We start from the raw sequence: 16,301 nt of genomic DNA on the forward strand, positions 1-16,301 counted from the left end.
TCTGTATATTGTATAGTCTCTCTGTACACTGCACATTGTCTCTCTCTCTGTATATTGTATAGTCTCTCTGTACACTGTACATTGTCTCTCTCTCTGTATATTGTATAGTCTCTCTGTACACTGCACATTGTCTCTCTCTCTGTATATTGTATAGTCTCTCTGTACACTGTACATTGTCTCTCTCTCTCTGTGTATATTGTATAGTCTCTCTGTACACTGTACATTGTCTCTGTATATTGTATAGTCTCTGTACATTGTCTCTCTCTGTATATTGTATAGTCTCTGTACACAGTACATTGTCTCCCTCTGCATATTGTATATTCCCTGTACATTGTCTCTCTCTGTATATTGTATAGTCTCTATACACTGTACATTGTCACTCTCTCTGTATATTGTATAGTCTCTGTACATTGTACATTGTCTCTCTCTCTGTATATTGTATAGTCTCTCTGTACACTGTACATTGTCTCTCTCTCTGTATATTCTATAGTCTCTGTACACTGTACATTTTGTCTCTCTGTATATTGTACAGTCTCTGTACACTGTCTCTCTGTGTATATTGTATAGTCTCTGTACACTGTACATTGTCTCTCTCTCTGTATATTGTATAGTCTCTGTACACTGTCTCTCTCTGTATATTGTATAGTCTCTGTACACTGTACATTGTCTCTCTCTCTGTATATTGTATAGTCTCTGTACACTGTACATTGTCTCTCTCTGTATATTGTATAGTCTCTCTCTGTATATTGTATAGTCTCTGTACACTCTCTCTCTGTATATTGTATAGTCTCTGTACATTGTCTCTCTCTGTATATTGTATAGTCTCTGTACACTGTACATTGTCTCTCTCTGTATATTGTATAGTCTCTGTACACTGTACATTGTCTCTGTCTGTATATTGTATAGTCTCTGTACATTGTCTCTCTCTGTATATTGTACAGTCTCTGTACCCTGTCTCTCTCTGTATATTGTGTAGTCTCTGTACCCTGTCTCTCTCTGTATATTGTATAGTCTCTGTACCCTCTCTCTCTCTCTATATAGTATATAGTCCCTGTACACTGTTCATTACCTCTCTCTCTCTCTCTGACCCGCCTCCCCGGTCACGTGTTTCTGACGCAGTGCGCGGTGACGTGTGGGAGGTGCGGCAGCGGGTGAGTGTGTGAGGCCTGAGCCGGAGTTTCAGTTCAAAAACCATCAGAGTCGGTGCAATAATACACTGAGAGATGGTAAATAGATCGTAACAGTGACTGTGGGAGGGTCTGGGCATTGGGGTATGTACCCAGGCTTCGTGTGAGGGGCCAGTATCCCCGAAGGCTAGTGGGGGCGGGGGCGGCTGTGCCCAACCCCCAGGGTCAGAGGGGGTTATGTTCCACGTCCCTACCCCAGGGTCAGAGAGGGTTATGCTCCATCCCCACCCCAGGGTCAGAGAGGGTTATGCTCCATCCCCACCCGGGTCAGAGGGGATTCACCCCACACTTGCTGTGGCCCTGGGGGGGGGGGTGTGAACGTAACTCCGTCCCCCTCCCAGTGTCAGAGGGGGTTATGTTCCCCCCCAGGGCCAGAGGAGGTGGGGGAGTGGCTGTGTTCCCCCAGGGCCAGAGGGGGCTATTCCACCGCCCCAGGGCCAGAGGGGGTTATGTCTCCCATGGTCAAGAAGCATGTACTCCAAGATCAGGGGATATGTCCCCCAAGGTCAGGGTGTATGTTCCCCAGGGTCGGGAGTGTGTATATTTTTCCAGGGTCAGTGTGTATGCCCCCGCCCCCAATCAGAGGATATGTTCCCTAATGTCAGTGTAAGTGTGGTATGTTCCCCAAGGTCAGGAGGCATGCCTCCCAGGATCAGTGGGTTTATGTTTCCCTCTGATCTGAGTGATTGCAGTGTTGTATTGCCATGTGACCCAGTAGTCCAGGCAAGATGAAAGGGCTTTGAATACTTGAAATTTTTGCTATTTTGTAACTTCTGTCATTAATTTATATTTGTCTGCATGACACCAGTAAACCATTGTGGCCCCAACACTGAACCCTCTGGTACTGTACTAGTTTGGGGCTGTCATCCTGAAAGTAGCTCCCTTATTCCAAATCTTTGTCTTCTATTAATTAGTCAATCTCCCAGCTTCAAAGAATTTGAATAAATTTGAAATATGTGATATCCCCTTCATGGTACCAGTCTGACTGTGATCCTTTGCAAAATATATTACTGACTTGGATGAGGAAAGTGAATTTTTGTCGCCAGGTTTGTGCTGGAAACCAAAAGAAGTGGGAGGGGGTAAGGATGATGAAGAGTCTGCAGCGGGATATCGGCAGGTTAAGTGAACAGGCAAAATCTTGGCAGATGCAATTTCGTGTAGGAAAATGTAAGGCTTTTACACTTCAACAAGAAGAATAGAGGAAATGAAAACTATTTAAATGGAGAAAGACTGCAGAAAGCTGCAGAATAGATGGACTTAAGAATCCTTGTGTGCGAATCACAAAAAAACTAGCATCTGTGCCCATTAAGCTATGCAATGCATTAGTTCAGACGACAGCTGAAACATTGTGAACAGTTGTAGGAAGGATACTATTAAGTTGGAGAGGGTTCTGGAGAGATTTACCAGGTTATTGTTGGGTATGGAAGGTTTCAGTTGTAAAGAAAGACTGGATAGACTGGGACATTTTTCACTGGAGCATAGGAGATTGAGAGGTGACCTTATAGAAGTTTACAAAATAATGACAGGTATAGATAGAGTCAGAGGTAGTTGTCTCTTCTGTAGGATCAGGGATTTAAAGACTGGGGACACGTTTTTAAGATGAGAGGAGTAAGATTTAAAAAAGACAGCAAGGGCAAATTTTTCACACAAAGAGCGGTTCACGTGTAGAATGAACTTCTAGTGGAAGAGGTGGATGTGGGTATACTCATAACATTTAAAAGACATTTGGATAAGTACACGAATAGGAAGGGTTTGGAGCAATATGTGCTGGGGCTAGTTAAGTTTAGGATTATGTTTGGCGTGGACAGGTTGGATTAAAGGGCCTGTTTTTATTACTCTGTGTTAGCAGGGAGGACTTGGCAGAGTTGACAGGTCTGTTTTTGCCATTGTTTTTTCCAGTGCTTAGATTGATGCCGAGTGATCTGTCTGGTTTCATTTCTTCTTTGAGATTTTGTAGCAGTTGATACAACTCAGTGGCTTGCTGGCAATTCACTTGGGAGTCAGCCACAATGCTCCAGGTCTGGCATCTGATATCAGCCAGACCAGGTTAGAATGACAAATTTCCTTCCCTAAAGGACATTAATGAGCCAGATGGGGCATTTGCTATCAATCTGCAATGGTTTTCTGGTCATCAGTTGATTCTTAATTCCAGATATTTATTTGTTGAATTCAACGCCCACCATTTGCCGTGGTAGATTCAAACCTGGGTCCACAGAACTTTGCTGAATTTCTGGATTAATCGTACAGCAATAATATCATGAGGTCATCACATCCCCCGTATATTGACCAATAAACACCAAACTACGCAACTTCTTTTTACCTTCACTTGGTCCATAGCCTTCTATACTCTGGTATTTATAGTGCTCATGCAGATGCTTCATTAATGGTTAATTTCCTCTGAACCACTTATTCTTCATCTTAAATTTGTGCCGTCAGCTCTTCTGCAATGAGGAAAAAGTTCTCATGCTCTTATCCTGTGTATATGTCTCATAATTTTGTACACATCAGTCAAATCCGGTGGGTCAGTCGTCAGCACTGCAGCCTCACAGCTCCAGGAACCTGGATTCGATTCCCGCCTTGGGTGACTGTCTGTGTTGCACATTTTTCCCGTGTCTGCGTGGGTTTCCTTTGGGTGCTCTGGTTGCCTCCCACAGTCCAAAGATGAGCAGGCTAGGCGGATTGGCCATGCTAAATTGCCCATATTGTTCAGGGGTGTGTGGGTTATAGGGGGATCGGTCTGGGTGGGATGCTTCAAGGGGCAGTGTGGACTTGTTGGGCCGTAGGGCCTGTTTCCACACTCTAGGGAATCTAATCTAATCTAATTCCCCCCTCAGCCTCTTCTGTTCCAAGGCCTATGCAGTCTGTCTTTGTAACTGGGTTTTTAATCCCAGGCAATATCCTGGTGAATCTCCTTTGCACCCTTTCTAGTGCAATCATGTCCTTCTGATAGTGTGATGAGCAGAACTGTGCATAGTATTCCAACTGCAGCCGAACCAATGTTTTGTAAAGTTGTAATAAGTATATTCCATATCCCAGCTAAAGAAGTGAAGTATTTTGTGCATCTTATTCACCACCTTGTCTACCTGTGCTGACACCTTCAGGAATTTATCCCTTTGTTCCTCACAAGGGAACTATCATTCATTGCGTTATCCTTCACTTACTCAACCTTGCAAAATGCATCACCTCCCACTTATTGGGATTAAATTCTGTCTGTCATTGCTCTGCCCAATTTACCAGCTAATCAATATCAAACTGGAGCATGAGACCATCCTCTTCAGTATCACAACACCAACAATTTTTGTGTCATCTGCAGACATGGTAACTATACCTTCTACATTCACATTCAGGACCTCTGTGTAAATACCAAACAGCAAGCATCCCAGCACCCATTCCCGTGGCACACTGCTAGTCACAGGCTTCCAATACAAACACAACTCTCCATCATCACCAAGATGGTAGGAACTGCCGACACTGGAGAATCTGCTAAAACAAGGTGTGGAGCTGGATGAACACAGGTATAGCAGCATCAGGGGAACAGGAAATCAGACGTTTCAGGTCAAGACCCTTCTTCAGAAATGACCCGAAATGTCAGCTTTCTGCAGAGTTCTTACCTTAGGCTTGCTCGTGTAATCACAGCATTTATGCAGCCAGTCCAGTTCAGTTTCTGGTCAGTGGTAGCCCCCAGGATGTTGATAGTGGAAGATTCAGCAGTGGTCATGACATTGAATGTCGAGGGGAGAAGGTTAGATTCTGTCTGATGATTTGTTTCTTGGATTTATGTGGCATGAATGCTATTTACAACACTATCAGCTGAGGCCTGGATGTCATCGAAGGTTAGCCTGTCTCCAATTTTAAGATAGTACCCCTGACTTTGGATGTCTCACGCTGGTGGAAACCCTTTTGATTCCCATAATCAATTTAAACACCTCCATCGGATCACTTATATAGCCTGGAGCATATCTTCTATATTATGTGTTCTTGACTGGTCAGACAACTCGCTTTTAGTATTCTGGACAATATAAAGGCCAGTTTCTAGTGTAACTTTCTGAAACAGAATTTAGTGATTTTGATCCTCACTCAAGGACTTGAGTAGACAGTCTGGGCCATCACTTCATCTCCATGCCAGGGGAGGGGGTGCTGCTGGATGACCTGCTAAACCAAGGTCCTGTCAGCCTCTTCAAGTTAGCTGTAAAAAAAATCGACGTTCAATGCTTGGCTGGTATCCTGGTCAGTTAAGAACAGACAATCCAACTGATCATTCATTTCATTGTCATCTCTCAGCATAACCCGATCACTATCCAAACGAATGAAAGAATCAAATGAAGACTTGCATTTGTACAGTGTCTTTCAAGACTCAGTACTTATCAAAGAACCATAGGTGCCCAGGGCACTTGACTGGGAGAATTTTTTTAAAAACTTAGCCTCAGAGCTTGATTGCGTGGAAAAGGATCCTTTGGTCCAGCTTGTCCATGCCGACCAGATATCCTAAAGTAATCTAGTCCCATTTCCCCACATTTGGCCCATATCCCTCTAAACCTTTCCTTTTCGTATACCCATTCAGATGCCTTTTAAATGTTGTCATTGTACCAGCCTCCACCACTTCCTCTGGCAGTTCATTCCATACACGCACCACCCACTGCATGAAAAGGTTGCCCCTAGAGTCTTTTTGATGAACCTTAGGGCAGTCCTCTGACCTCCATCATTGTCTGCTGCGAAACTCCTGCTCTCTCTCCTACTGTTTAAAGTGTTGTTGTTTTTGATCTTTTGTTTTAAAGTTTCGAAAACAAAACAAAAACTTAGAAAGCATTAGTTACTGCTGCAAAAAAATCGTGGAAATCAACTCCAGCACTGAAAAGAAAACCTGAAAAAAAAGGAGTAGCTCTCCCATCCATCAGCGTACATGGTTCTTGGGGATGCCAGTTAGGATAGCATTTACAGCGGTTCTTGGGGATGCCAGTTAGGATAGCATTTACAGCTCATCCCTGATTTCCCAGAGGACACTCGAGTCAACTGCATTGTCCAGTGCTGGCCTTGAATGTAGAGCATCTTCTAAATGAGCCAGCACAGGCTCAGTAGGCTGATCAGCCTCCTTCCGTGCGCCTGCTGTTCTGTAAGAGAGTTCTGTCGGTGCCTGTTTCCAACACCTCTTCTCTGGTGTCTGTCTGCACAGGGGAATGTGTGACTTCAGTCAGCTGCTGGGCAGTCAGCAGTGAGTCTGGTATCACATCTAGGCCACATCAATGATGGGAGCAGATTTCACTCACTAAAGGACGTTAGTGAGCCAGATGGGTTCTTCTTTTAATGACGGTTGGCTGTAGTTACATGACTTTTATTAAATTCAAATTTCACTGTCTGCCATGGTGAGATTTAAACGCCTGTCCCCAGAACACAAGCTCTGGTTTTCCCTGTACAGTGACATTACCACTACACCACTGCCTCCCAATATGTTCCCTTGTGGGGAAGATGAGAATTGAGGAATGCAGTTTGACTAAGAAGTCTTCCTTTTGAGTTCGAAAGGAGTTCTTTGCCTCTCTCCAAGGCGCTGTTATTTTGAGAAATTCCCTCCTGAAGAAAGTGATGGAGGTGGAATTATCAAGTACTTTCACAGCTCAGTTAGAGTTTTCATGGACAGGGTACTGAGGGTTCTAGGCAGCATACAGGAACGTGAGGTTTAAGGCCACAGTCAGATCTGCCATGGTCTTATCGAATGGAAGAGCAGGCTTGAACGGCCAAATGGTCTACTCCTGCTGCTAAGTAGCATGTTTCTAAAATACCTTACAACTGATGAATTACTTTTGCGGAGAGTTGATGCTGTTTTAGTGTGTCACAGTAGACTGCCATGGACAACAGTATGATAATGATCAGGAACTCTGTTTTTGTGATAAATATTGACCATATACTGGTGAGAAAGCCCTGACAGAACATTGTGGTAGAATCATGTCCATCCACCTGAGAGGCTAGACAGACCCTTGGTGTAAAACCTCTACTGAGAGAAGGCACATCTGACACTGCAGCACTCCTGCAGTGCTGCAGTCGAGTGCTGGCCTTGAAGGTAGAGCATCTTCTGAATGAGCCAACACAGGCTCAATGGGCTGACCAGCCTCCTGCGCGCCTGCTGTTCTATAAGAGAGTTCCGTCGGTGCCTGTTTCCAACACCTCTTCTCTGGTGTCTGTCTGCACAGGGGAATGCGTGACTTCAGTCAGCTGCTGGGCAGCATGAGACTAAACCTCAAACACAGCCCCTTCAGAGCCACGATGCTTGTAAGTTCTTTCCTTTTCCCTTTTATACTGTGATACACTTATCTCCTCTCTCAAACTCAGGGATAAAACTTAACAGTGCCTCTTATTTCCGTACACCCCTCCTTCCACTTCACCCTCTTTCAATGAACACTTCCCTGGAAGGGAAAGCTGACAAGTGAGCCTTTTAAAATTCTGAAAGTGTTCAATTATCCCCGCTGGCGGCAGATACCTCCATTTTTCAACAGGCGATACCAAAATTAGGGACTATAAACATAAAATGGTCAACCATGAATACAAAAATAAGAAATGTGGCGGAGATTGTGGTGGATAGCTGGTGTGGTGGCAATGGCCATGGACTAATAATGCCAGGATCTTATGCTAAAACTGTGGGTTCAAATCCTGCAATAGTAGATAGTGAAGATTTTAAGGGCAGCACTCTGGCTCAGTGGTTAGCACTGCTGCCTCACAGTGCCAGAGACCCGGGTTCGATTCCAGCCTCTGGCGACTGTCTGCGTGGAGTTTGCACATTCTCCCTGTACCTGCATGGGTTTCCTCCCATAGTCCAAAGATGTGCACGGTCGGTGGATTAGCCATGCTAAGTTGCCCATAATGCCCAAGGATGTTTAGGTTAGGTGTGTTAGACATGGGAAATACAGGGGTAGGGGAATAGGTCTGGGTGGGATGCTCTTCGGAGGGGCAGTGTGGACTTGTTGGGCCAAATGGCCTGTTTCCATACTATGATTCTATGAAGAGTGAAGGAGACATTTAATCTTACTTGCCTTTATTGTCAGATGACTGTGGTTGAGGCAATTAGCCTTGATTACATTTGAAGGCACATAGCTACATGAGGAAGGAATAGGAGGTACTGAAAAGGGGTGACAGGATAAATATCACACATCCCAGCCCGTTTCTGTGCTGTACATACTGCAATTTTTTAATTTGTTTGTAGTGCTGTGCCAAAAAGAGATCTGTTTATTTGAAATAAACTAGTCAATGACGGTTAAATAAGTGTAAGCGTTATATTCTGAAAATCAGCAGTGAATCGGGTCTGGATTTCTCTTGCTTCAGTCTGTCATTGTTAGAGTGCAGATGTTCGGACAACCAGCATGGAACTTGGGAGAAGAGGAAGTGATCACTAAAAACGTGAGCATGACCTCGCGCATTGTTTTGAGACGATTGGGGGTGGAGCAGTAGCGTGGTGTGGACGAGATGACCTAGTCACATTAATCATTAGAAAGTTGGGAGGAGACTGAAACAAGAACTTGTGTTTGTTTAGCACCTTTCACAACCTCAGGACATCCCAAACTGTTTCACAGCCAACGTTCCCTGGAAGCTGTGTGTATGTGCAGTTACTCCAATGTGTTGCACTAATCGCGGCATTAACTTTCATTTTCAGAAGACTCCACCGCGCACGGGTCATGGATACCCGTGCATGTTGAGAGAAATTTGGAAGGAACACAGCCATTTACAGTACAGCTGGAATGTAGTTGGTAATGTTGGAATGGAGGTGGCCAATCTGTAGAGAGCATGTTCCATTGAGCAGTTAAGATCAGATTTTGTGAGTGTGTTCTTAAGGATTAATATTTGCCAGAGTGCCTCTTCCGTTGCTGTTTGTATCATGGGATCTTCCCATCCACTCAGGATGGCAGTTAGTTCAACGTCTCATCCAGCAGACAACACCTCTGACAGTGCAGAGCTCCCTCGGTGCTGCACTGGTCATGATAGCACAGATTGTGGCTTGCAGTCTCTGAAGTGAGACTTGAAACCAGTTTCCATTGGAAGAGGGGAGAGTGCAACCAACAAAGCCATGGCTGACACCCGAGAAAGAGAGAAGAGAGTGGTGCGAGTATGGCTAAGAAGAGAGGTCCTGTGATTGAATCAACTCTTTTGAGATGGATTTGATTTCAGCAACTTTTCATGAACTTAACCATTGTTGAACATAGATGTTGATAGGGATGGGGCTGTCAGGATTGTTCTGAAGGCTATTTGGATGATGACAGAGAGTTTGTTGAATGCTATACCTAGGTTTGAAAAGACGTGTTTCTGGGCAGTAGGGAAACAAGCTTTTCAAACAGAACCAGAACCTCCTTAACATAAAGTACTCCCAGAGCCATTAGGGGAAGTAGAACTGAGTGTGGTTCAGCGATGGACTGGCAGGTCAGATTAGTGGCAAACCAGGTGCACTGGGAATGAATGCGTTGATTTTACTGACCTTGAGTGTAAATTTGCCTGTGTGTGTGTGTGTTCCTGTTATTTTCGTTCTGATTTGAGTTAGCAGTTTGCAGTTTGTATGCTTGCCACCTGCACTCACTGTTGTAGTGCTTAATTGCTCATTAAATAATTGAAGGCCCCTAGGGCCTGAAGATAGTGTGAACTGCTTGATTGAATGTCACTGCTGGACAGCGTGATTACTCACCATTGATTGTAGCTGACTGCTGCATTGTCATGAGGTTTGTTGATTGCTCAGTCTCTGGAACTGATGCTAGACAGGGTTTGAAGCATTTTGTGTCCCAACCTTTGCATAAATTCGCTGCCTTGGAATGTGGGAGCAGGAATAGGCTGTTCAGCCCTTCAAATCTACTCCACCATTCAACAAGATTACGGTTGATAATGGTCTTAAGACAAATGTAAACCCTGCTTTCACCACCCTCCTAGCTCTGTGCCCAGTAAGTCAGATGTAGATAATAAAATGTGAGGCTGGATGAACACAGCAGGCCAAGCAGCATCTCAGGAGCACAAAAGCTGACGTTTCGGGCCTAGACCCTTCATCAGAGAGTCTCTGATGAAGGGCCTAGGCCCGAAACGTCAGCTTTTGTGCTCCTGAGATGCTGCTTGGCCTGCTGTGTTCATCCAGCCTCACATTTTATTATCTTGGAATCTCCAGCATCTGCAGTTCCCATTAAGTCAGATGTAGAGCAGCTTCCTCCTTTTTAAGAGTGAGTGTGCTTATGCACATTCCTCACTCATGTGAGTGTAGCATGCCAATTTTTTTTTTAATCAATTCATGAGATGTGGGCATTGCTGGCTGAGCTAGTATCTGTTGTCCATACCCAGTTGCCCTTGAGGAGATGGTGGTGAGCCACCTTCTAAACCACTGCAACCCATGTGTTCCAGGTAGACTCATAATGTCCTTAGGGAGGGAATCCCAGGATTCCATGAAAAGAATTGCGGTATATTTCCAAAGGGTGGTGAGGCTTAGAAAAGCAGTCGCAGGGGCTGGTGATGCTTCTGTAACAATTAACTTTCTAGATGGCAATAGTCCTGGGTTTGGAGAGTACTGTCTAAGGAACCTTGGTGAGCTTCCAGTGTACTTTGTAAATGGGTCACACTGCTGCTGTTGTGCATTGGCGGTGGATTATGTGATTGTGATGCCAGTCAAGTGAGCTTTCTTTGTGTTGTTGGAGTTTCACTCATCCAAGCAAGGGGGGGAATGTTCCTTCACACTCCCTGAATTAGGTCTTGTAGATCATGGACAGGCTTTGGGTATCAGGAGGTGAGTTACTCACTGCAGGAGTCTTAACTTCTGACCTGCTGTTTGTAGTCATTGTGTTTATATAGCCAGTCCAGTTCAGCTATTGGTCAGTGATAACCCCCAGGATGTTAATGATAGTGGTAATGCCAAAGTTGATGTTAGGTTTTCTGTTGTCTATTGCCTGCACTTGAGTGGCATGAATGTTGCTTACCGTTTGTCAGCCCAAACTTGATATTGTCCAGACCTTGCTGCATCTGAACATGGACTACTTCAGTATCTTGAGGAGTTGTGAATGAATGGTGCTGATCATTGTTCAATAATCAGTCAGTATTTCACTTCTAACCTTATGATGGAGGGAAGCTTGTTGAAACAATTGAAGATGTTTGGTCCGAGGGTAATACCCTGAGGAACTCCTAACCATATCCCTTTGTGCTGGGTATGACTCCAGCCAGCAGAGAGAATTCCCCTGATTCTCATTGACTTCAGCCTTGCTTGGGCTTTTTGATGCTATGCTCGGTCAACTGTAGCGCAGTGGTTAGCACTGCTGCCTCACAGCACCAGGGACCAGGGTTCAATTCCGTCCTTGTGCGACTGTCTGTGTTGAGTTTGCGTATTCTCCCTGTGTCTGCATGGGTTTCCTCTGGGTGCTCCAATTACCTCCCACAGTCCAAAAATGTGCAGGTTACGTGGAATGGCCATGTGAAGTCCAGTGTTACAGGGTTAGGGTAGTGGGGTCGGTCTGGATGGGATGCTCTATGGGGGGTTGGTGTGAATTCAATGGCCTGGTTCCACACTGTAGGGATTATATGATGTCGAGGGCTGTTTCTCACCTGTGCCTCTCCTCTGTTGTTCATTCTTTTATTTGTTTAAACCAATGCCGTGTTCAGGTTAGGAGCTGAGTGGTCCTGATGGAACCCAGACTAAGCGTCAGTGCTTCCCAGGTGTAATACCTTATTTTTGCTTCTCTGTTCCCATGAACGAATGTGATGTGCTCTCCCCAAAGTGGCGCCTCACATTATCACCCAATGTACAAGGCGTTAGGTGGGGATGGCCTGCAGATGTCCTTAACCTTTCAGAAGTCGTAAACAGGAAAGAGTCTCTGCACTCCTGTAACTCACAGTACTTCAGATGGTGACAGTGTATGAAGAGAAGTCTGCTGATCTCCCTTGTCCTGTTCTCTCCTGTAGGCTCTGCTGTTCACACTGTTGATGTTCTCTGGCCTGAGAAGTGTGGGCTTGAGACTGTTCTCCATGGCAACGGAAACCTACGTGTCTGGAACCCACTCTGCAGCCTTCATTACCTGCCCCAACATGGAGGTTGCTAAAGACATTGCTCGGTGAGACTGACTATCCATGGTTTTCCAGTTCTTGTGTTTAAGTTGTGGATGAGTCCATGTACAGGGTTATGCAGCTAGTTTTAAACGCTTTAACCCCTGCCGCCATCCTGACCAGTCAAGGAGCTTCATAGATTCATCCTGCATGGGAAGCCATTCGGTCTTGGGTGTGCCAGCTGTAAGGTAAGTATATAAGGCCTTATTGCAATCTCACACTCTTTCATGGTACCTAGCAATATTTTTTCCCTCAATTGACACAGTGGGTCAGTGGTTAGCACTGCTGCCTCACAGTGCTGGGGACCTAGGTTCAATTCCAGCTTCAGGTGACTGTCTGTGTAGAGTTTGTACATTCTCCCTGTGCCTACGTGGGTTTGCTCCCGCAGTCCAGGCAAGTGCAGTTTAAGTGGATTGGCCATGGTAAATTACCCCATAGTGTCCAGGAATGTGCAGGATAGATGGATTAGCCATTGGAAATGTGAGGTTAAAAGGTTAAGGTGGGGGAGCTGGGTCTGGGTGGCAGTGTGGACTTAATGGGCTGAACGGCCGGTTTCCAGACAGGGATTTTATAATTATTGTTCCAAATGCCTGTTGAAAGTTACGATTAAATTCACTTCCACTGCTCTTTCAGTCCGTGCATCCAGAACGCTGCAACTCAGTGGGCCTTTTTTGTTTTCCCCATGTGCTGTTGTAACTTTCTGTCTTGCGTTCAACAAGCCAATCTTTCATGCTGCTATGATCTGTTAGCAGTATGGAGTGGTATTCTGCACCAGCAAGATTAAGCCATCAAACCAAAATAAAATGTTCAGCTTCTCTCTGAAATCAGTAATCTGGTGTATGAGTTTCAGTGCTGACATGATGCCAGATACATAGGCTATATGTCCCAATGGCTGGTGGATTGTATGAAACAATAAGCAATCACGTCAGGCAGAGAACTTACGATATTCAACCAGTCTGGGCTTCCAAAGCTCAGAGCTTAGTGTCCGATATTAAATGTGATTCTGCAATGGAAAATCACTTGCTGAAAAATCCAGACTATTACAAATTACACTAACAATCAATTTTAAGATTAATGTGGTTTATATAAAAGTTGCACATATTCAGACTCAGGGGCCCTGTACTTTGCAAACAGGAAGAATATGATTAGGCATTGCTCCGTGGCAAACTGAATAAAAATGGAGGCAGCCCTTTCCTGGGCTCACTGCATGGCAATACCTTGCTCAATTAGTGTCAGCTTGCCTCGTTTGATTACTCTGTTACGTTTGCATGCACCATGGCAACACCTTTACCTATCACAGTCCACTTTCCAACCAATCAACATCCTCTTCTTGTGCACTTATAATTATTGTTCTCTTTGAGATCTGATATTCTTATGATGGTGTTATGATGCGTGTAAGATAAAAAAACTTCAACAGCACTTTTTTTCTCCATAATACGACTCAATTCTTATGTCACTAAGTAACCATTTAATCCCTACTCCCTGATATATCTTCTCATTTTTCCTGACTCTGAATCCCGCATGCCTCAGTTGGCCATCTTATCCATAGCCCCTTATGGATTCTTTTGATCCTCAGGATTAATCTGTATGACTCCTAGTTCAAAATTACCTGCACCTTTCGACACCCCACTCTCTCTAGTCCTGGACCCAAACCACTGAAATGTTGAGATGACCCGAATAGAATCCTCGAGGTCGTAATTGCCCGCTTCTTACTGGGAAACTGTGTATCCTGCACCCTGTTTCTTTCTTCAGACCCCTTTTTAAAACAGATTTACCCTCACACTGGCACACCCATTCCCCTCTCTCTGACTCAGTATTGTTTCTGGGGCTTGTTGTGGGAACTGTGGCTTCTACGCTTCAAAAGCACATTACTTGTCTTGAAGCAACACACTCGCTCAACCCACTCCCCAACCAAAAACTAAAACTCTTTGTAGAACATAAATTAAGTCTCTCTTTTATTGGACTTCATATCATACTTTTCAAAGTATGGCAGAGAATTGAAACTCTGGGGCCTACTGCGTTATAAACATGAAACATTGAAAATAGGAGCAGGGGTGGCCATTTGGCCCTTTGCACCTCCTCCACCATTCCATATGATCATGGCTGATCTTCCTATACCCTTCAATCACTTCAGATATAAGAACTATATCTAATTCCTTGTTGAAAACATTCACTGTTTTGGCCTCAACAAATTTCTGTTGTAGTGAATTCCACAGGCTTGTCGCTCTGTGTCTCCACATCTCCGTACTGAATGGCCTACCCGGTAACCTTAAACTATGATCCCCTGGTTCTGGACTCCCTGATCATCTTTCCTGTATTTACCCTGTCTAGTCCTATCAGAATTTTGTAGGTTTCAATGAAATCTTCCCCTTTGTTCTTCCAGACTGTGCAACCCTTTTTTTGAAGTGTAGCAATTGCTTGGCAAGAAAAAAGATGCCAGTTTAGAAGTAAACCATTAATTTATTTAGTCAAACAAGCTCTCTTATCCCATTACAAATTGAACTTGGAGCAATTGACTGAAGCAATTCCCACTTTGCGGTGCACAATGAACATTGACATTTCTTGCTCTGTTTGATTCCTCAGGGGTGTTGTACAGAAGAAGCTGGCCGCCTGCGTGAACATTGTCCCACAGATAACGTCTGTGTACGTGAGTCTTTTCATCTGGCATGCAGCTGTTACGGGAGGGATCAGCCTCGGTTCAGCACTTCTACACCACACAATCAAATGGCCTTTCATTCTATTTAGCTCACGTTATCCCTATGACACCACTTCTTTTATCCACTTACCTGATCTAACCTTGAATGACAACCAGGCATCCATTCAAGGCCCTGAGACAAATGATCAGTTAATCAATTTTGGTTGGTTCAGAGGTAGATATTTTCAGGTAGATTAATAGAACTCCCTTGCAGTGGAATAATTCCTCATATGCAGTCAAGAGGTGTGAACATCGCTAGTAGCACTAGCATTTATTACCCACCCCTGACTGCCCATGAGAATGTAATGATGAGCTGCCCTCATCACCCATTACAGTCTGTGGGGCATTAGCACTCCCACAATGCTGTTAAACAGGTGCTTTCAAAATGCTGTACCCTGACAATGGATCAGTAGCATGGTGATCGTGGACCAAAGGCCAGAACAAACAATATGGGCCGTGGGTTCAGAATCCCTCAAGGTAGCTGGGTAAATTTAAATTCAATTTGTCAGGTTAATCTTGAATAAAAAGCAAGTCTCAGTAGTAGTTACTGTGAAACTACTGAGCATTGCAAAAAACCTGCTTCATTCACTGATGCTCTTTTGGTGAAGGAATCTTCTCGGTCTTCACATGTGACTCCAGACCCGCAGCGATGTGGGCGATTCCTAACTGATCTCTGAAATGACCTGGTAAGCCACTGAACTGCATTCAAGAGGGCAGTTCACTACCACCTTGATGTGAATCGAATAGACGCTCACCTGTATAACGTGATTGTCTGAGGAGGATCCAAATATTTGACCCATTCAAGGGATTTACGCAATTCAAGGTGACCCTCCGATACAGTGCTGCACTGTCGCTGTTTGAATGAACTCTTCAGCCAAGGTTCCTCTCAGGTGAACGGGAAAGATGATGTGGCATTATTTTCAAGAACAGGAGAGATATCCCTGTTGTCCTGGCTAATATTTAACCTTTAATCAAAACTGCAAAAAACAGATTAAAGTAAATTTCTCTGTGCCTTCTGTTTTCACTGTCTCCCCTCACTCTCCCCCCCACTGATCATATTTATGAGTGGTCCTGCCTGCAGGCCTGTACATTCATGTGTTCAGCACCGACCCTCCCCCCGCTTAGTGCAGGTTCATAGTTCCTTGAAGGTGGAGTCGCAGGTTGACAGGGTGGTGAAGAAGCTGTTTGATACGCTTGACTTTATTGGTCAGTGCATTGAGTATAGAAGCTGGAATGTCGTGTTGTGGCTGTACAGGACATTGGTTAAGCCACTTCTGGAATACTGTGTTCAATTCCAGTCTCCCAGCTATAGAAATGATGTTGTTAAAACTTGAAAGGGTGAAGAAAAGATTAACAAGGATGTTGCCAGGGTTGGAGGG

At 44.5% G+C, this 16,301-nt stretch overlaps 1 protein-coding gene across 1 annotated transcript in view; it reads left to right on the plus strand.

Annotated features, from left to right (window-relative positions):
* Positions 1 to 1,130: 1,130 nt before the first annotated feature.
* LOC125446638 (protein CutA homolog) overlaps positions 1,131 to 16,301 on the plus strand; it is a 32,775-nt gene continuing 17,604 nt past the window's right edge. The window contains exons 1-4 of the mRNA XM_048520363.2: positions 1,131 to 1,151; positions 7,370 to 7,448; positions 12,087 to 12,235; positions 14,811 to 14,870. Of these exons, the coding sequence (XP_048376320.2) occupies positions 7,374 to 7,448; positions 12,087 to 12,235; positions 14,811 to 14,870 (284 nt within the window). The 5' untranslated portion in view covers positions 1,131 to 1,151; positions 7,370 to 7,373. The remainder of the gene's footprint in view (positions 1,152 to 7,369; positions 7,449 to 12,086; positions 12,236 to 14,810; positions 14,871 to 16,301) is intronic.

The sequence above is a fragment of the Stegostoma tigrinum genome, chromosome 34 (genome assembly GCF_030684315.1).
Source record: "Stegostoma tigrinum isolate sSteTig4 chromosome 34, sSteTig4.hap1, whole genome shotgun sequence".
Lineage (NCBI taxonomy): Eukaryota > Metazoa > Chordata > Chondrichthyes > Orectolobiformes > Stegostomatidae > Stegostoma > Stegostoma tigrinum.